Source organism: Dryobates pubescens, chromosome 19 (genome assembly GCF_014839835.1).
Source record: "Dryobates pubescens isolate bDryPub1 chromosome 19, bDryPub1.pri, whole genome shotgun sequence".
Taxonomy (NCBI): Eukaryota; Metazoa; Chordata; class Aves; order Piciformes; family Picidae; genus Dryobates; species Dryobates pubescens.
In genome coordinates this window covers 17,914,585-17,935,351 of record NC_071630.1, presented here as the reverse complement: position 1 = coordinate 17,935,351, position 20,767 = coordinate 17,914,585, and the positions used below count along the sequence as shown (strand labels likewise).

The 20,767-nt window shown below is 41.8% G+C and overlaps 1 protein-coding gene across 4 annotated transcripts; it reads left to right on the top strand.

Annotated features, from left to right (window-relative positions):
- Positions 1–1,007: 1,007 nt before the first annotated feature.
- SIAH1 (siah E3 ubiquitin protein ligase 1) lies at positions 1,008–20,717 on the top strand. Of its 4 annotated transcripts, none has more exons than XM_054170171.1 (2): positions 1,008–1,121; positions 18,903–20,717. In XM_054170171.1, exon 2 carries the CDS (start codon positions 18,905–18,907, stop codon positions 19,751–19,753), a length of 849 nt encoding a protein of 282 aa, XP_054026146.1. In that variant the 5' UTR covers positions 1,008–1,121; positions 18,903–18,904; the 3' UTR covers positions 19,754–20,717. The 4 variants fall into 4 exon arrangements, with proteins under 4 accessions (XP_054026146.1, XP_054026144.1, XP_009904984.1 ...); XM_054170169.1 differs by lacking the exon at positions 1,008–1,121 and adding an exon at positions 1,321–1,551; XM_009906682.2 differs by lacking the exon at positions 1,008–1,121 and adding an exon at positions 15,683–15,852.
- The last annotated feature ends 50 nt before the right edge of the window (positions 20,718–20,767 follow it).

Here is a 20,767-nt window from a genome sequence, read left to right as displayed (position 1 = left end):
ACCCTAATACTGTTAACATGTTGTTTCATGAATGTGTCCCTCCTAGGCATAATACTTTAATAGATCATAATATATTTATTTATTTATTCAAGAAGTCAACTCTATGGGTCAGCAGGAGCTGCCATGTCTATCACTCTTCGTGAATACTTAAAAAAATTACACCACTGCATAGCTACAAATCACACAGGGAAAAAAATACATGCACAGAAGTTACACTCCTGTAAGTTGACATCCCCCTCCTATAGCTGGCATCCTTTGACAATGATAGATATTAAGTGTACTTGGGAAATTTGGTACATATTACACTGCATCACTACAGTGATGTTATTTTTGAGAAGCTGCCTTAAAAGTGATCCCAAAAATCCCAGAGTAAGAGTAGACTTGGCCGATTCAACATAAATTATGTACTCCCCCAAAAGTGCTTTCTGGTCATCAAAAGGAATGAGGAGGATATTGAGAGCCATCTGGATAAACAAACTAGCCAAGAAAATGTTTCAGTAATTCAAACGCTGAAATAAGATAGCCAATATGTATTTTTAAAGTATTTTACTGAAAATTAATAGTGGCTCTTCTCTGGAAAACCTCTGAAATAGCTTCTATTGATGGGAGCAAGATCCTAATCCAACAAAACATATGTAAGCACACTAGTAATTACATCAACTTCGTCCAGTTCGTGTGCTGAAAGTTAGGTATGTATTTAGGCTTATGAGATGGGGGCCTAACCTGAGTTATGCATAGTCTTTGAGGAGGAAGAGACTGGAGAAAGGGTTTCTTATTAGCAGTGCCTTAAGTTCGCCAGAATACTCCTGTGCAGAACGTTGCCAGCCTGTTATGAGAAGGCCACTTTCGAGGGCTCTCTCATTGTTAAAAATATAAATAGCCCTTGTAACAGACCCGAGCTGGGCCTTTGAGGCCTTGACGCGTGCCAAAAACTCGCTTTCAGTGCAGGAGTGCTGTCACTGCCCGAGAAGGGCCCGCCACCACGACCCACCAGGCGCATGAGACTGAGGGCCAGGCCTGCGGCCTCCTCACTACCTCAGAACGCGGCGACAGCGCGGCTCGTTCGCTGTCGGGGCCGCGGTGAAACCGGGTGACACTGGCAGGGCTCGGCGCTGGCACAGGTAAGAGGTGGCACCTTTCCGGACCCGGTAAACGGATGAAAGCAGGGGGAAGCCTAAAGGCCATGGGCAAACTCCCCACGGAGAGGAACGGAAGGCGAGTGGCCTTTGTTCCCCGGCGCCGCCGGCCCGCGCGAGGAGTACAGCAGCCAGGCCCGCGCGCCGCTGCCGGCTGCGCGTGCGCGGAGGCACTGCCGCCTGCTCGCCTCGGGAGCGCGCCTAGCAGGCAGGAGGACTCCACCGCAGCTGGCGCGCCCCCGTGGCGGTATCTCTTCGGCCGGCAGCTAGAGCGAGGGAGCGCGCGGTCGGTTCAGGTGGTCGGCTCGGGCACCAAGCGTCTCGGCGACAGCGGCGCAGCTAGTCGCCCCGCAGCCCTCACGATCGGGGGAGCCAGGCCGCCTCAACGGGGTCCCGCCCAGCTCAGCGCCCACAGGTGAGCGCGCCGCGGAGGGGAGGCCGAGCGGCCTCGGAGGGCCGAGAGCGTCTCGCCTGACGCCCCCACCCTCCCCTGCCCGGCCCTTGCGTGGGGCTGCTGCCCGCGGAAGAGGCCCCCTGCGCGGTCTCAGGGCCGGCGCGGCAGCTGCAGAGGAGAGTCGGTGCAAGGCCCCGGTGCGGCCTAATCGCAGCCCGGGCGTCCGGTTTCCTGTTGGTGGCCGGGTCCCGCACCGCCGCCCGCGACGGGGTGCTGAGGGAGTCCACCCCGAGGGAGCGAGGCGCGACGGGCCTTTCTCCTCCCAGGCCGGCCTGTGGGTGTCGGGGGGAGGAGGGAAGCAGCCCGCGACAGCAGGCGGCTCTGAGACCTGCTGGGCTATTGTGCGCCAGGCTGAGGCGGCGGCCCGGCCCGGCTGCTGCGGAGGGCCCGGCGCGCGAGGGCCTGGGCCCCAGGGCTGTCCCTTTGTGGGCTCGGCCGTGCTGCGCCGTGTGCTTTGTGCTCGCGGGAGTGGAGCGGGGCCCGGCGCCGGCGGCAGGCGCGGCGAAGGTCAGCTGGGCCGCGGCCACGGAGGGAGGCGGGGGCGGCCTAAGCTCCTGGCCCTCAGCGACGCCCCTGTTTTCCTCCGTCCCGGCGGGCCCAGCCGCCGCGGGAAACAGGTTGCCTCCGAGTGTTCCACTGTGACATTTCCTGGGAAGGCTGCTGTCTCGCTCGTCTCTGATCTGGTGAGAAAGAGGAGAGGGGGAAGATTCTTGCTCATTCCGCGGCTTCCCCCATGAAATTATAAAGGCTGGGGACCTATCCACGGTTTTGTAAGGGCAGGAAACAATAGCTTTTATAGTAAAAGGCAAAACATCCTAAGTGCTTCTGAGAAGAACCAAGTTTCTCTTCCGGTGGTTGAGTGGTGGTGCTTTTGTTATAAACTCACGTTTTATTTGTAATTGTAAACATAGGGTATTTCTCCAGTATCCTCTTTTCAGTCTCTGTTTCAGCTAGTCTGGGTGAATACTACCTTTCGTCTCTAATAAGCCGTTTACTCATACACTAAATAAGTAAAGTGACTTGTTTCACGTGGCAGTTGAGTGGATCTTCGAAAGCTCATAGCTGGGTCGTGGACTGGGCCACGAAGGATATGGGATGTTCTGCAGGTTGGAAATAGTTTCAGTTCTCTTTTTATCCCTTTTCTAAACACTGAGGCTAGCAAGGTGCATTCCAGAGAGCGAGTGCTCAACCCTGAATTACTCAAGCTGGTCTTCATGAAGATTTGAGGTATTGGAATACAGATAGAGTGATCTAGAGGTTTTTAGGATAAAACTCATCTCTGGACTAGTCATCTACTGCAGAAAATAACTAAAGAATAAATCCATGAGTTCTACTTTTACCATTTGTCCTACACTGCAACATTGATGTGGAAGTGAGTGATAGAAATTATAATTACATGAGGTGAAAACTGGTGTTTTCAAATAGCTTTATCACTTTTCATAGCATTGAAAGCTCAAGGGTAAAATTCATTAGTGATACAGTTTTAGGAATTTACTGTGATCCAAGAATTCTGAAACTGAGAGGTGTTTTGATTCTGAAAATCCATGTCATGACAAAGTATCCTGTTCATGAATCCATCTTTTCTGTTGATAAGGTTTTAATGTTATAGTCTAATTAGATTGTGTTACACAGATCACAGGATGTTAGGGGTTGGAAGGGACCTCTGGAGATCATCAAGTTCAAGCCCCCTGCCAGAGCAGGACCATAGAATCTAGCGTAGGTTGCACAGGAACGCACTCAGATGGGTCTTGAAAGTCTTCAGAGAAGGAGACTCTACTTAAGAGTTAGCACAGAAATTCAGTGACTCCAGTTAAGTAGGTGTGAACTAAGGAAGGTAAATATTTTAAATAATACATGTGCTTTCCATACTTACATCTGATTTGAGTATGGTTGCTGCTGTCTGCTTAGTGGGAATTGAAAAGGAGATTCTGCTCAGATATTAAAGACGCTCCCCTGTAATGCAGAAGAGGGTGGAGCATGACCATGTTCACCTAAGGAACAACTAGTTTTGTTCTGAAAAGTGAAAGAAATAATTTTATGGGCTCTAATTTTCACTTGAAACTTTCTGGAAGATTATACACGTAACTCCTATGAGAAATGTGGTGTTCTTAATATTAAGTTAGAATTGCTTTACTTTGTTTTTCTGCTTGTAATAGTGTTTGTAGATTTGTAGCTGTTGGCTTTGAAAGCTGGACTGAGTTTAGTCACCTAGAGTATCAGTATGTGTTCTGCTTTAATGGTTGCCTCATTTTCAGAAGTGGGGATGAACCAGAGTCGTGAAGGTACATCAGTGGTATCTGAAATTCTGGACACATATAAGGAACTTAGTACTACAGCTGCAATGCATGTACCCAGTCTGTAGGAAGCCAAGGTAAAAATGGTGTTTCCAGCTCTAGAAACTGTCGTTCCCTGGTTGGTACTTCCAAGTCCTGCCTGCTGTAGAGAACAATAGCTGTGAAGTAAGGATGCTGGCAAGCTGTAGTTCGTCTTAATCATAACTGAGGTTAAACATCATGAATATTGTAGGTACTGGATAACAGTGGATTTTTTTCTTTCTTGTTACATTATTTTTTGAAGGAAAAATCAGCATTAAGAAAAGTGAAAACTAGTTGTAATTAAAAAAGAGTAGTAAGAAATACTTGGTTTTACTCTAACAGAAATACACAACAGGTGGAGGTATCTATCTTAAAACGTTTTGTGTCATTGATTAGAATATCTGTTGTAAGCAATTTGCTCTTTTCGAAGTTTGCATACCATTCATGTCTTAAATGCACCATAAAAATTGCCATCATGGGCTAGCAGTGGAGAGGAGGTGTAAATGCTGTCGTCAGTGTAAGATGTTACTGCAGCTGCTTCTTTTTCCTATTGGCGCTTAATTGTACGTAGCAAAAATCCTCCCGAGTCACCAACATAGGGTGGTTTTATGCTGTGGTGTATAGTATTTAGCTGTTAATTACACTAGTCAAAGAATGAAGACAAAATGTGGCATTACCTCCTCATTAATAGTTTTATGTGTTACGTCACACTTCATATATGTATACATTTTTCTAGTTCTAATCCAGACCACTTACTATGTTTCCATATTGCCCAGGACAACTGTTAGAAATATATGGCTGGCTGAGTTAATCTATAACATGGTGATTCTTTGTGTTATCACAGGAATACTGGGAAATTGGGTTACTAATTCCACTGTATTTAAATGGGATAAAGTGCTAGATAATTACAGTTAACGCAATGGTGCGCTTCTGATTTTGACTTGTTTCTCTTGTAGAAACTGAATATGGAAGCTGAGGTTAGCTGTGTTTTCAGTGGGGAAGTGAAATATGTGGATACTGAGGACTGTATGTGTCTTTTTGCATTTGGAAATGCATTTTAAAAACTCACTGTGAATATATTCCTACAGAGAAATTGATGTAGAAAGAGCAGCACATTAATCTACAGACAATTGTTGACCATTTTCTTTTTTGTTTGCCTTATCTAGAAACAGATTTTTGTCTTCTCTTATAACAATTGATGATCTTGCTGAGACATGAAGAAAAACAAGGAGAGTGTAGTAATAACTTCTGCTGCTTGAAGAATTAGCCATTGGCTCCTTTAAAGTGAAATGGCAATTGTTTGAGCTTTGGTTTGTGTGGTATAAAGTCTTGAGCTAATATTTTAAAGTTCTTTCCTCCAGTTCTTTGCTGAAGGGAGCAAAAGTTGATTTAGTGTTTGATAGAAGACCACAGTGGCTTTTCAGTGTTTGGGGTTTTTTTGAATGCTGTCAGGGAGGAACATTTAGAATGACACGATTTTAAAGTTACTTTCAAATATGTGTTCAGGTAAAATACGTCAAAGGAGAACTATACATGAAGGAAAATTGTATGCTAAATTTCACTAATGTACAGATTGACAAAAAGTTGAAAGGTTTTAACTGGAGTAAGAATATTTTAAAGAATTCAGTGTGAAATTTTAAAACCATTTAGTGTGAAATTAGAGGAGCGAAAGCTTGAAAATGAATTCCTTTACATGATGAACTAGCTAGAACTAGTGTCTAACTTAGAAGTGTAGGTGCATTAAAAGGGTTATTTGTTGTTTGTTTACTCTGTATTAGATTTTTCATGAGTGAATGTTTTATATCTTCTATATTATGTAGGGGGATGACAACTGAAATACCAGGTTTCTAAGTTCTGTTTTGTAAATTTTAGTACATATTGCTTTATGCTGAAATGTGATGTAGGTACTAGTTTGAAGAGTTAGCTTTTCCTGAGTCATGTTCTTAACAGTCAGTTACCATTATTTCTAAAATGTGGTTAGTTGCTGTTAGCACATCAGTGTTAAGAAAGAAGAAATAATAGAAGTAGCACTGCACAAGCTGTAGCACATCCAGGGTACAGTTCTGTAGTAATCTAAGACAGTTTCTGTTCAGGCTGCCTGTGATAACTTGCAGTATTGTTCTCACCAATGTGAAATGGGCCAATCGTAGTCCCAAGAGTTGAAAACTAATAGCCTGTGAGGAGTGGGTAACTATTACCTGGTTCACTTCCCAAAGCAGCTTGCATGGTAACGTAAGAGCCAGTACTGCTGCAAGAGATACCATCCTCTGTCATTGTACGTGTTCTTGGCATTAGTGTAAGTGCGAGTTTACAGCTAAGAGAGAATGGTCTCGCCCTCCATTGCTGGTTTGGTTTTGGTGTTTTTCTAGTGTGCTGGTGTAAGCACTCTTGTGGTTGTGCAAGACTGATCCTTCTGAATGTGTTACCTTAAAGCGAAACAAAACTGATGGGTAAAGGACAAGCAGCACAACCATTCATTTTGGTGGCAGCTTGCTTTTATTTGTTGTAGAAAGGGTGAAGTTGCACTCTGACATTGTGTGTGTGTGTGTCTTGAGTTGTGGAGCCTGTATTAAGTGGATTGTTCTTTGTGCTATTAGATGACCAATTTTCTTTGGTTGTTTGTAATGGTATCTCAGAGCTTCTAAGAAATCCTGCAACTGAGCAGTTCTCAAAAGTGCTCTTAAATATACAAGAGCCTGTGAAACATGTAACTTTTCTACTTTATCTTTGAAAGATGACTGTAACTCTGTGCATCAGTCTAGAAACAAGACCTTAATCCCGTTCTTGGATCTCTGAAACGAATTTTATTTTACTATCTCTTGTAATTTTTTGGCAAGACATAAAACTTGGAATTTGCTGTAGTCTTATGACCAGATATTTTAAGCTTCATGTATTACCTAATGTAGTTTTGGAAGTCATATTGAAACATATTTTTGTATTCTTGTGTTTACACATACATAATCCCACTTCAAATTTTACAAGATAAACCTCTTCTGTTTAGTTTTTTAATTCCTGTAAACTTGTTCACTTTTGCCTATATGAGCCTCAAGTCTTGTTCCTTTCCTTCTTATCTGCAGTTGTGCTCTTGTAAAAGCTGTAAAAATGCTCTGCTCAACTAATCTTTCATTTTCTGAATGCTTATTTTTCAGTACATGTACATGTGTAATTACATATAGATAAAAAAGTTATTAGAATCACAAAACTACTTTCATTCACAGGAATTCTTTCCCCTCCTATGCATGAAGGTGCAGTGCAGTTGTGAGTTAATTTGGGTCAGTTTCTTCTCTACATGGCTGATATCTGTGTGATTATGCAAGTACATTAAGGATGACATTTGAAGACTGGTTGCGCAGGTGTGACTGGGGAATAATTTGGTGAGCAGATGTTGATGGTGCACTACAAAATTTTGTGCTAGGTCAAGTATAATCATTAGAAAGGAAATGTTACAAATACAAAGTATATATTCCATAACAGAAGTAGTGACATTCTTTTAAAACAGCACCTGTAAAGCAGTAGTTTAAAGAGCTTTCTATAAAAATGTCAATGTGGAGTTGATATCTCCGAAGGCCTTCAGATTAGATGCAATAGAATGAGTGAGAAGGGTGTTGCCAGTGTCTCCCTTGATTTGTCTCATTGATGTATAAACTGTTGGAGTGAATAGAGGGCAGTTATCTTTATGTGAGTGGGAGCTGGAAGGTAAACAGTGATTGAAGTTTGACTGTGTCTGACTGTAAAAACTGAAATGTTAAATAATTTAACATGGTGTCCTTTAGTATATAATGAAATTTAGTTATTACTAACCTGAATTAAATTTGAAATAGGGTTTACTGAGTTCATTTAGTATACTAACCAAGTTAGTTCATTCCCTTTTGCATTGGTGTTCAAGTCTAGCAGCTACTTAAGGTATTTCCAAATCTGTAAAAAAGCAGGGGAGTACTTGCCTGTGGTGACTCAGAAACTTGTGACAGAGCTAAACCCAGGTCTCCCATGCCACTGACTACTGCTCTAGTACCACTAATGCTTTACTACTGCAATTATTTTGTTCTTGTTTCATTTAAGTTTCAAGGAATGTTCAATCATTACATGTAACAGGGTGGTCTGTGCAGTCAGCAGTTCAACCCATTTCTGTTTGCTGTGCCTCAGGCTGATAACGTTTCCTGGACAAGTGGTCTTATTTGTGAGATAAAGTCACATTCTATATTCGATATTTTGATGAAAAGCAGTAGAGCTCTGATGTTGTACAGGAGTGTGGCCATGGTAGACTTGTCAATAGCCAAGTCTGAGAATTCATATAACATTTTAATAACAATTAAAAAATACTTTTAATAGTGGCAGTTGAATATTTATCCAACAACCCTACAGAAACAGTTGATTCAGAACTGATGAGCAGGGAAAACTTAAGTCTCTTAAGTAAACTGTATTGGTCTTAATGGAGGCTTATTTACTTTAAAGAATGGATGCTAGAAACAAGATGTGAAAGATGACAGTTTAAAGAAATTAAGTACTGAGAAGTTTGGAACCACCAGACATGTGAAAGTGCCACTGTGCTTTTGCACTTGTTTTACTAAGGTCTTATATTTGTTACAGTGTAAATAACGTCAGCACGCTTTTCATTTTTTACCCACGCTATATCAACAAAACGGAAAAACCTGTGTCCCATCTTAGATTTCTATAGCTTTTCATTTTGAGTTAGGTATTCACAGTAGGAAAAATGTTACTTCCAAAATGTAAAAATTGCCCATTTAAAAAATACGGGCTTGACCCACCCTGTATACTTAAAATCTCTGGGGAGATCTTACGGCAGCTTTCCAGTACTTAAGGGAGGCCTGCTGAAAAGGTGTGGGGGAGGGACTCTTTATCAGGGAATGCAGTGACAGGAGGAGTGGTAACAGTTTCAAAATAAAAGAGGTTAGGTTTAGATTAGATATTAGGAAGAAGTTCTTTACCATGAGGGTGGTGAAACACTAGGAACAAACTACCCAGAGATGGAAGTGTTCAAGGTAAGGTTGGATGGGGCTTAGAGCAAACTGTTCTGGTGGAAGGTGTCCCTGCCCATGGTGGGAGTTTGGAAGTAGATCATGAAATCAACCAGGTTGGAAAAGACCTCAGAGACCATCGAGTCCAACCTATCACCCAATACCTAACGCCTCATGTCTAAATAAACCATGGCTCCAAGTGCCACATCCAGTCCTTTTTTGAACACTTCAGTGATGGTGACTCCACCACCTCCCTGGGCAGCACATCCTGATGGCCAATTATTCTTTCTGAGACGAACTTTCTCCTCACTTCCAGCCTAAACTTCCCCTGATGCAGCTTGAGTCTTCGTCCTCTTGTTCTGTTGCTGGTTGCCTGAGAGAAGAGACCAGCCCCCACCTGGCTACAACCTCCTTGCTGTAGAAAGCAATAAGGTCTCCCCTGAGCCTCCTCTTCTCCAGGCTAAATACCCCCAGCTCCCTCAGCCTCTCCTCGCAGGCTTGTGCTCCAGACCCCTCGCCAGCCTTGTTGCCCTTCTCTGGACAGGTTCAAGTATCTTAAGGTCCCTTCCAACCCCAACCATTCCATGAAAATGTTGTGACTTTTTTTCTTCCCTGTGCATTGTATGTGTGATAAAATAAAGACATTATCTTCGTCTGACATTCTTCTAAATGTTAGTGCTTTAGAACATTAAATATCTGGATATAAAAAAACCCAAAAAACCCCACACTAAAAAATCAAATCCAAAAAGCAAAAAAATCCCCAAACCCTAAAAAACCAACACCCTAACTTGTAAAAAAATCTTCACCAAAATGATGAGACAGTCTGTGTAGGTTAGTAATAAAAGTTCTGAAAAAGGGGTAATTTCAGATGAGTTAAAAGCCTTCCAGTATCGCTGCTCTGTGATGAATTTATGTGTTGATGTCATGTTTGACATACTTTGGGGCACCAGGACTATACTCTGGAATCGTCATTTCAGTGCTCCAAGCTCTCCCCTGCCTGTTGGCTCTTGACAGGTTAGATTGCCATTCTTCACAGGGCTCCAGGACTGTATACAGGAATGCAGAACAAATTAAGGATTGCAAGAATAAACCATTATTTAAGATGGAAATAAGTGTGAGCTCAAGCAGTGCACAAGATGGAGAGATCTTTACAAAAACATATGTAATCCTGTCCTGACTCCTACAGAGTGGCTTTCTGTGGCCTGATCAATCTGTTTTATAGGCCAGGTCCTCCTTCATCAGGTCTGGTTATTTTGGTGGGCTGCTCCCTATTGTTATTTAGTCTTTCAGGAAAAACTGAGCATAAAATAGATCTTGAGTTTGAATTGGAATAGTTATCACAGAAAGACATGAAGACACATCAAAGTGCAGGTACCTCTTGTAGTTTAGGCTTATTGAATTAAGGTAGGTATTTCCATGCCACACCCTCTTCCCTGTGTCTGCCACAGACACAGAAATGGTGATGCAATATTGCATAGCAGTTACAGTATGCAGTGAAGAAGTTTCTGCAAAATCAGACTGAGGAAAGAAACACAGTCCCTAAACTGTCACATAGGGTAGGATCTGCTGTTCACATTTATCAGAGAGGGATTTTTTTTAATCATTTAGTTTTTGCTAATAGAGTGTGATTGTATACAGACCCCATCTAATACCTTCTAGAGCAGAATTAAGTGCTTCCTGCTTCGGATGCTTCTGAGTGGTAGTATATATTACAGCATGAAAACATGACTTGCATTTCTGTGTGGTAGCTGATCTTCCTGTATGCCTGCCTTGCTTTTTATTGCAAAATTCTATGTCTGGAACTTCTTAAGAGGTAACTGTCTACCTGTGTTTACAGAAATTACTGGGCTAAATTACTGCTGGAAGATGATCCTGATGCAACTCAGTTCAGTGTGTTCTGTGTACAGTGAAATTAGATATTACTAAAAAATAAAAATTGATAAAGTTGTCTGTATTTTCATATGAAGTTTTTCTTTTTGTTAGATTCTGTGGGTTTTGCCATCCTTATTTTGAAACCTGTACTGATTTACCTCAACTTTACTGCACTCAAACTGTGGCAGGCTGCAGAAAGGCATGTTTAGTTTGGTATCTGAGAAGGTTAGTATGGGACAGCTGCTGTTCATGCCACAGATTATCATGCTATAGGTTCCATTTGTAGACATGCTGGAGGTTCAGGTGTCCTATGCCAAGGAAGGCTCTGACCATTGGCTGACTGCTGATAGTGGCATTGAGCTTTCAGAGCTACTGAACAGAAAAGAGGTAGCTTTTATCACAGACCACTTCAGACACAGTGAGATTTGACAGTGTCAGCGAGGTAAGTTAATTGCTTGCTTTTAAAAAGGAGAAGTACAGTTAAGTCCACTTTGGAAGTAGTCCATGATCTTTTTAATGCAAGTGTTTGGTTTTGATTTGCATGCAAAGAATGACTGTTTTTCTCTGTTATTACAGTAGATTATAAAATGCTAGTTTTTGCTGTTGTTGGTGATTCCAGTTTGAGTGTATTACTGCATTTTCTCTTTCTAGTGGTGGCGCTTGAGAAATTTGGTTTAGTGTAGCTTTAGTTTTTGGGAAGGCCCTTTATACTTTCCCTAGCTTTGCTGTCCTATTTCCTCTCCTTTCAAGCTCAAGAGATAGAGGAGATAAACATCCTATTTTGCTTTATAATTTGTTGATGATCTGAATTTACAAAGAAACCTATTTTCTTATTGAATGCTACAAGTAATTGTAAGACAGGAAAGCTGGGATGCTCTCTGCTTATATAATACAGAGTGGTCCAAACTCTGATTTTTTTTTGCTGGTGATCAGAAATGTATGATTTTCATTCTAGAATAAGATGTGCAGGTTTATGAGTAAGCTGTTTGTCTTTGAACTTTTTCCCTCAGCTTGTTTTACTTTGCAAGGCTGGAGTATCATAGCAGTACATTCCAGTATTCCATGATAATTTGGATCTTGATTCTTTCGAATATAGAAAATTCTGGTTGGCTGGAATATGGGTTATTCACGTCTTTAAATTGGTGATGGATTTTGTTTCTTTTAAAAATGAATGCTACAGTCATGTTAGTAGTTGCTTGCCAATATGGGGGTTTCTTTGTGTGGTTGTTGTCTGTCTTCTATAGGACTATTCCTTCTTAATTTAACATTATAAAGTTGTTGGAATGAAAATCTTCGATAGCTAGGAAAACCAAAACAACAAAAAATGAAACAAAACAGCTCCTGGGCAGGAGAAGTAGTTAATAGTGATGAAATGGAAGACAGACAGCACTAGCCAGGGCTCCAGCTTTTGTATTGGATTAGAAACAGGTCACTGTAATTTGATGGGCGTAATAATACTGTTTGTGTTTACACAGTGCTGTCTGTATCTGCCACACAGCATGTGTGGGGTTCTGAGGAGATCTGGACTGCTCGCTAGCAATGGTGACCATATCGTGTAAAAGAGAACATATTTGGTAGCATCAGAAACATTGAATGTTAAGGTCTGTCAGTTTGCTGCAGAGGTAGCCATAAAAAGGATGACTGATTCCATGATAATGTAAATCCATTGGGATTTCCTTTGCTGATGGTTGGAAAGAGGGGTTGGTAGGGCATGTCCTGAGGTGGTAAGAAAAAAATTCCCTGCAATTTCAGGCAGGCTGGGTCACTACAGGGTAGTGGAAATTTAGAATTTTTTTTGTGAAAACAAGATGAACTGAACAGATAATGTCTTGGAAAAGGAAATAATAGCAAGATTTGCCTCAATTTTATAACTTACTCTTGTATTACAATACACTCTTACATTGTATTGCTCTGGCTTTTGCCTAGTATGCAGGAAAAGAGAAGCCCTGAGGTGTCTAAAATAACAATTAGAATGCAAACTAAAGAAAACAGTGTCTGGAAGGGTTGAAAAAAATGCATATATAGAGACTAAATTGTGTTATTGCTTCTCAGTTATGTAGTCAATTAATAATTTATATCATGAAGTGTCATCTAAAAGTTTTGAGGTAAGCCAGTAGGTACAGAGACTGCAGATAAGCAGGGACATACATTTCTGCATCAAACTTTGTTGAATTTGCAGAAGCAGGCATGCATTTGGTATTAACTATTCCAGGCCTTTGTGATGCAACATCTCCCAAGAGCTGTGAGAAATAGACTGATAGTTCAAAATGGAAAAACCTTTTACAGTTTAAGTAGAAATTAAGAATATTACTATTTAAAATGGTAAGAATTCACAAGCTGTTCTCTGAGCCACTTGTGCATAATACATTAAATGTTACACGTGTTTGCTGAAGTGTGGGGTTGGTGGTGGTGAGGCAATATATATTCATTAGAGCCTGCTAAAACCTTTCTCCCATCTGTTTTGCTGTGTGTTGATGATTGAGTGCAAGACAGGACAGAGGAAAGGTAGATACCTTGGCAAATTAATTTCAGAAGTAGTAAATACATGTAGTTGAAAAGCTGGCTTTTCTATAGTGCTATGGGTGTTGTCCTTAGCAGTTTATGACTTCTCATAAATTGGGCAGCTATGGTACAGAAATAAGGTGTTCTAAAGGAGCTTTTAATATAAAACTAGTCTAATGCCACTTTAAAAATTGGAAGAAGATTCCCTACTTAAAGTACACTGGTGCTACTTTTTAATTGGGACAAACTGTGCTTTTTAATTACCTTCATTCTCCAGGTAATATTCACATGGCACTTCTGTATCTGTGACACCTCCCGGTTTTTGGCCATGATATTATGTACTTCATGTATTACCATGTGCAAACATCCCCAAACCAATCTGTCCTTGTCTCACTCCTTCATGCTGTATAATGAGATCTTTCCCTCTTCCAGCTATAAAAATGATTATACAGAAGTTTTTGGGGCTTTTTGTTGGTTTGGGGGGGAGTTTGTTTGGATTTTTGTGGGTTTGGTTTTGGGTGGGGTTTTTTGTTTTGTTTTCGTGGGTGTGTGTGTTTTTTTCTTCCCCCCCCCCCCCCGAAAGTAACATTCAGTTGCTCTCTCAAAAGTGAATTAAAATGTCAAACCCAAATCTAATCTGTTTGATAGAGGATTTTGGAAAAGTGGATGGTGTTAACTTGGATTTGTCAAAGGTGCCCCGTATTTCAGTGAAACGTAGGAGATGTGACTTCAGGAATGATATCTGAAGCTAACACATTTGAAAGATGAAATGCTAAAAGGGTTTCAATCTATTTCTATCTGCTGCTGTTAATTCAGTGGCATCTGAGGTACATCAGCTTTTTGAACTTATCTTGAAACTGCTTACCTTATGTCTGCACCTCAGCTGAGCTGTTTTAAACAGTGAATTCATTGCGTGTCTGCTTCTCACTGTTCTATTACCCATCTGGGGTTTCAAAGACATTGTACATTGTATCACAGCATAGCAAAGACCATGTTCAACATTGGCTTACCTGTCTGGAGGCTTCTGATTTGCCTTGGGGGACAGCTGTTTAGCTGCAGAAGAGAAAGCCTAGGGCATGTGTCAGACACTTCAGAGCATGTTTCAGTTTCTCGAAAGACATTTTTGTGCTGGTTTTCTTCAGCTTCTGTTTTATTGCAAAACTGCATGGACTTTTAACTGATGGGGATGTGATATGTTACATGTTTTGGGGTGAAGCTGAAGCATACCTTGTACTGAGTTAGTAGATTTTTGTTAGTGGTAGTTGGGTGTTACATGTTATAGTGCCTGATACAAGCTTCCAGAGTCTTCCTTGAAACAGGACTTGAATTTCAAATTATAGGAGAGCATTTTTAAAGATAATTTTCTTCACCCAGATACTGTAGCCTTGCTTTTTATGCAACCAGAACAATTTACTGCAGCATGTTCTTATGTTTCCTCTATTGAAATTTGTACTTCCATGATACTATGATCATTCTATAATGCCTAAGCTGTTCTGAGCCAGGCATGTGCATCATGCAAGGACATTGACTTGATTTCCAATTCCTTTATCCTTAAATTCTTCTCATTTTTTTTAGTCCATGTGGATATTCAAATATGGCACATCGTGCCAAATCTGTTGGTCTTTTCCTTGATATTATTACAGTTTTGCTTAACAATAATCTTTATACAAATGGAGAAAATTCCTGTTGCACAGGTACTTTGGCATTTTCCACTGTGGGTCTCTAATTTGAACAGTATGCTTGTAAAAGCAGGAGCAGGAAGTGAAACTCATGGTTCATGTATTGGAAGACTTCTGAGTAGAATCTATAGCTTTTGAAACTGGATACTTGAGGAAGATGATCAGGTCTGTCAGCCTGTGAGTATCCGAACAAGAAGGGGCTGTGACACGTGTGAAGCACGTACTGCTGGTGTTTCACATGACGCTGGGCTGACGCGTGAAGAGAGGTGTGCACAGGCAAGCTTCCCTCTTAGCCTGCGGGAAATGGAGGAGACGTGGTGTTTGAAGGCCGGAAGGCGCTGTTCGGGGGCCGAGGCGTTGTCTGTCAGAGGGAGAGGATCAGTTCCCCGGGGCCGCGGCTGGGCCCTCCCGCCAGTGCGGATGGCCGCCTGGGGCCGCCCGCGCTGCGCCCAAGCCCGGCCGCTGCGCCCTCTCCTGCGCGGCCTGGGGCCGCGGCGGGGCGGGGCCCGCTGCGGGCAGCCAATGGCTCGGGCCGCGTCGCGGGCCGCGGGGCAGCGCGACGGGGAAGTTGAGGAACCATTTTGGGGCGCCGGGCCGGAGCACGGATGTGGCTGGTGGATGCGGAGCGGCCGCGGCCGTAAATGGGGGGTTTTGAGCCCGAAGCGGTGACAGCAACGTGCGGCGCAGGGTCCCTCGCGGGATCGCTGGGGCATTCACCGGGGGCAGCGCCCCCCGGCCGCCCCGCGCTCTCCGGGCTGCTCGCAGCCGGGAGGGGCCGCTGCCCCGAGCTCTTCTGCGCGGAAACGCGATGAGCCGCTTCACTCCCCATGACGGGGAGATCTGCCTCCAGCTTTCTGTATGCGTGGAAGGGAGTCTTGTGTGCCTGCTTGCCGGGAAGTGAAACCTGCAAGGGGAAAGGTAGTGAACTGCATTATGCCAAGTTCTCCAAGCTGCTTTAGCAGGAGCTGTGAATTGCGTCCCTCGGGAGATGTGCATTTCACACTTGCCCAGAAGTTGTAGAGAATAGTTTCATCAACAGGTCGGTGCCTGCCGATGTCATTAAGGGCGGAGTTTTTCTTGATTTAGACCTGGGAAATCTTAAAATAAGCTTTTTCCTCTTCACTCTTCATTAAGGTTATGCTTTCTCAAATTTGTGTAGTCTTTGAATAGCTGGTAGGAACTAATGCTTCTGAAGATGACAGAGAGTACAGTACCATAGTTTGTCGCTGTTGCTTAGAGACTTACTCTCCGTGTGTGTAAACAAAGATAACATAATAGCAAACATTGCATGAAATGAGCTTTCATACCTGAAAATAGCTTTAAACTTTATTTCCAGTTCTTTAGTTGTTTTACAGTGTATTGCACGGCATTACTTGACGCTGTGTCCCACTGGTAGCTTTTTTGTGTGTGATTAACTTAGTTTTTAAGGTAACTATAAAAAATTAACTACTTTGACTTTTCTGTCATGATTCATATTTACCTTCATGCTAACAAGAGTGATGAAAACTTAGTCTTTGGGCAGGTTTAGGCTTGGTAAATTACAGTTGATAGCTTTATCCAGTTTCTTCCTTATGTGCTAATCTCCATGGTATGGTTCACAGATTCATGCTTGTTTTCATTCTAATTTGGATGGTACTCAGTTGTGAAAGGTGTGTGCAAAAGCTGGTACATGCAGAAACAGCTAAAACAGGGCTGCGTGGTTCTCGTCTCTAGTGCTTAGAAAGCTTAGGTGAGAAATACATCTGTGTATAAAGTGTTCTGCAGAGTTTGTAGGTTGCTTCATTTAGCTCTTGAATGGGCTCAGAGGGCTGTAATTAATGAAACCAGAGCTCACTCAGCTTGTCAGACTGCCTAGGGAACTGGTCTAACACAGTAGTTTCATCAGAGTTATCTGTGGGTTACAGGGAATCCCTGGATCTGGATGTATAGGCTCAGGTAAGATGAAGTACACACAAACTTTCCTGAATTGTGTGTTTACAGTATTTGAAGAGAATTTTATATGAACCTCTGTGTGTTTTCTTTCCAAGCAATCAGTATGACCAGAATGTGCTCCCCAGTGCACATTATCCTCTGTGTATCGTTTGTTCTAGGGCACAGAACTGTGGTGTGCCATCATAAGCATCCCACCTACAGGAGCTGAGGAAGACAAGCAGCAGTGCTTAGTTGTCACAGAGGCCTGATCATTTGAACCGCCTCATGACAAGCTGGTGTGGCATCACTTCCCAAGAACATAGATTTGATTTATCACACGTATATTAAAGTTAACGTGTAATGTGGGAGCCTTACAGCATGAAAATGAGCCCAAAAGATACTAACATTCCTGTCTCTGCAGTATCAGTGAAGGCCCAGTATTGAAAACCACGGTCTGGCTTTGTTTTGTGTTGTTTTTCCAAAGATGGAACTGGGTATTTCTAGTCCAACAAGCCTGAGATATGAAGGAAGATTATTTTGGAGGAGTGAGATGATGCTGTTACTGGGCATGCAAGACTCAAAATCAGTGTCTGGATACTGAATGTTAGACGCTCATGTTTTTCTGGCTCTGGACTGGGGAAAGGTGCTTCCCTCTATGCTGCTGAACTTTCCTGTCTACAATTGCTTTCTGAATGTTAAAGGATAAATTATTTTGTATGTTGGAATGTCTCAATTCCTTCATTTCATGCCCTGAACAGTGCATGTCTTGGAAAAGCATGCACAGTATGCTGCTTTGAGACATCTAGTCCAAGTGTGAGTAAGTTTGTGGGTGAGATGATGCTAAATATGGGAAGCTTGCCTATTGCCTAATATTCCCATGTCAAATAGCAAGGAGATTAAAGATGAGGTTTATTTTGAGAGCTGTGTGCTTACATGATGGATACAGAGCTGTTGTACTTGCAACGAAGCACTTAAGGTGGTTGTGCATTTCACTGTGTAACAGAAGCCAGTTTTGGATGGCATTTTACTTTACTTTCCTTAACCTATGAAGGGACAGTAGACTACCGCCTCCCCCAATGAAGTGTTTATTTTTTCTGGTAGTGCTAATAATTCCTGTGGCCTGAGAAGGAAGAGAGTTAGGGGGTGCAGGAGAAAGCGTAGCATCCGTAACATGTTATGAAATACACTGCTTGTACAGCATGTGTGGAATGCTTGAGCAAGCTGTTTGGTTGGACAGCTGTTAACTCTTACCTGGGGATGTTGTAAACTCCACTGAATGTAGAACTTGAATAATGCATTTTCAAGTTACTGGAAATGTTTGAGTACTTGTCTTAAAATTCTCAAATTCAATCTCTTGAATGTGGGCAATTTCTTATTTGGGAAATTCAAGAAAATAATTGAAATAATTGCTGCCTCCTCCTCCCCCCCCCCCCTTTCCCTGGTGTCCTCACAAGTGATTAGAAACACTGGGTCTTAGTGACAGTAATGACAAAGAAGGGTTACTTTGCTATCCTAGATGAAAAGCAATGTAGTAGTTAACTGCCTTAGCTATATTTTCACTTGCTACTCTTTTTCAATTTTTAAAAGAAATTACACAGTAAACTGTGTTACTGAGGTTATAGCTAGAACTTCATTTTGTTTAAAATGGCTAGTTTCTTCTCTCACTAAATGCACAGCAACTTGAAATTTCAGCCTTAGAATTGTTCCATAATGCTCCAAGTTGCTACACACAAGTGATCTGAGTGGAGTTGATTAAAAAAATGAACTCAGCAACAAACTTTTGTGAGGATTTCGGTTATGTTCTTAGTATACCTTTGCTCACCCCTTGCAGCTTCCAATAGGTAAATTGTCTTCAGCATAACTAGCAGAACTTCTTCGCTTGTTAAATTTGCATGTCATACAAGTGTCGTATTGCACGCAGCACAGTTGATAGCTACATGTAAGGTCTTCAGAGTCTGCATTACATGGGTTCTTTGCTTTTGTTTCCTTTTGAAGCTTCTTTGCAAAACAGAGGAAAATGTGTAGGTACTCATTCTTTTTTCTCTCTTGTGTTACAGAAATGAGCCGTCAGACTGCTACAGCACTACCTACAGGTACTTCAAAGTGTACGCCATCACAGAGGGTGCCCGCACTGACTGGCACTACAGCTTCCAATAATGACTTGGCTAGTCTCTTTGAGTGTCCTGTGTGTTTTGACTATGTGCTGCCACCGATTCTTCAGTGTCAGAGTGGCCACCTTGTTTGCAGCAACTGTCGCCCCAAACTTACGTGCTGTCCAACTTGCCGAGGCCCACTGGGCTCCATTCGTAACCTGGCTATGGAGAAAGTTGCCAATTCTGTACTATTCCCATGTAAATATGCCTCTTCCGGATGCGAGATAACTTTGCCACACACAGAAAAAGCAGACCATGAGGAGCTATGTGAGTTCAGGCCTTATTCCTGTCCGTGTCCCGGTGCTTCATGTAAATGGCAAGGTTCTCTGGATGCTGTAATGCCACATCTGATGCATCAACATAAGTCAATTACAACACTTCAGGGAGAAGATATAGTGTTTCTTGCTACAGACATTAATCTTCCTGGTGCTGTTGACTGGGTTATGATGCAGTCTTGTTTTGGCTTTCATTTCATGTTAGTATTGGAGAAACAGGAAAAATATGATGGTCACCAGCAGTTCTTTGCAATTGTACAGCTGATAGGAACACGCAAGCAAGCTGAAAACTTTGCTTATCGACTCGAGTTAAACGGTCATAGGCGGCGATTGACTTGGGAAGCAACTCCTCGATCTATTCATGAGGGAATTGCAACAGCCATTATGAATAGTGACTGCCTAGTCTTTGACACCAGCATCGCACAGCTCTTTGCAGAAAATGGCAATTTAGGCATCAACGTAACTATATCCATGTGTTGAAATGGCAATCAAACCTCTTCAGGCCAGTGTTGAAACCCTTGCATTTAATTTAGCAGAAAGTAGGGTAACCATCTTTGACTGTCAGACAAATTATTTGGTAGACAGAGGGTAGACATATGAAGGTAAATAAAAGGAAAGGCTGTTAAATTACAGGAAGCAGTTGCATGTAGTAACACTAATATATTTAAAAAGTCAACAGTAAACCACTGAAAATATATATACACCCAAACTGGGCATCTTTTGTATTAAGAATTGATTCTACAGGAAACGTTGTAAAATAATTCTAAAAACTTGTTTGTAGATTGATTGTACTGTTGAAAAGGATACTGTTTCGTGTTTTTGTTTGTGTTTTTTTTTCCCCCCTTCCCCTCTTGACTGACAAGCCATGTTGAGCGGTCTGGTCTCTGGCCACTGCTTCCCCTCCTCCCCCTCCCCATTCCCCCTTTGTAAGTCACTACATAGTATTGCTGCTGTTTGTGTATATTTTTTGTGTATTTGCTAATTTTTATTAACTTCTAGTTTTTCATTAAATAAATATGACTTTCTTTTCTGTAATTCAGGTTTTTCTCTTTTTTGTATCTTTTTAAAGTTCATTACAGGTTGTCATCTTTTGATATGCTATGGTAAATCTTCTATTTCTGTATGTTTGGTAAATTGTCTCTTTCCAGTAGTCAATTCATTGGTGATACTGTTCTTAATTGAGCTATTTTGTGAATGTACTGAACTCAAAAGGAGCATTTATGTTCAAAGATCTATTGGGAAAGAAAGCTCTTTTCACAACAGGTCTAGATGTTGTTGTACTTCGAGTTATCTTTGAACAAAACCGAAAAACTACTAAGCATTTTCTGAGATTAAGAAAATACTTAACGTTTCAAATTCAGAGATGCTTAGAAACTTGATCGCATCCTTGTATTTGTTGGTTTTGCAGTACAAAGAAGCTGTTGTCTTACACACAATTTGTAATTCTTAACACCAGGCTTTTTTTTTTTTTTTAAAGAAGGCAGTCAGAATGTT

Bases quoted from the DNA above. Each gene is read 5' to 3' on its own strand.
- SIAH1 (XM_009906682.2), top strand. From the start codon at position 15,762: ATGACGGGGAGATCTGCCTCCAGCTTTCTGTATGCGTGGAAGGGAGTC. The intron at 15,853-18,902 runs GTAGTGAACTGC...CTTGTGTTACAG, and splicing joins TGAAACCTGCAAGGGGAAAG to AAATGAGCCGTCAGACTGCT.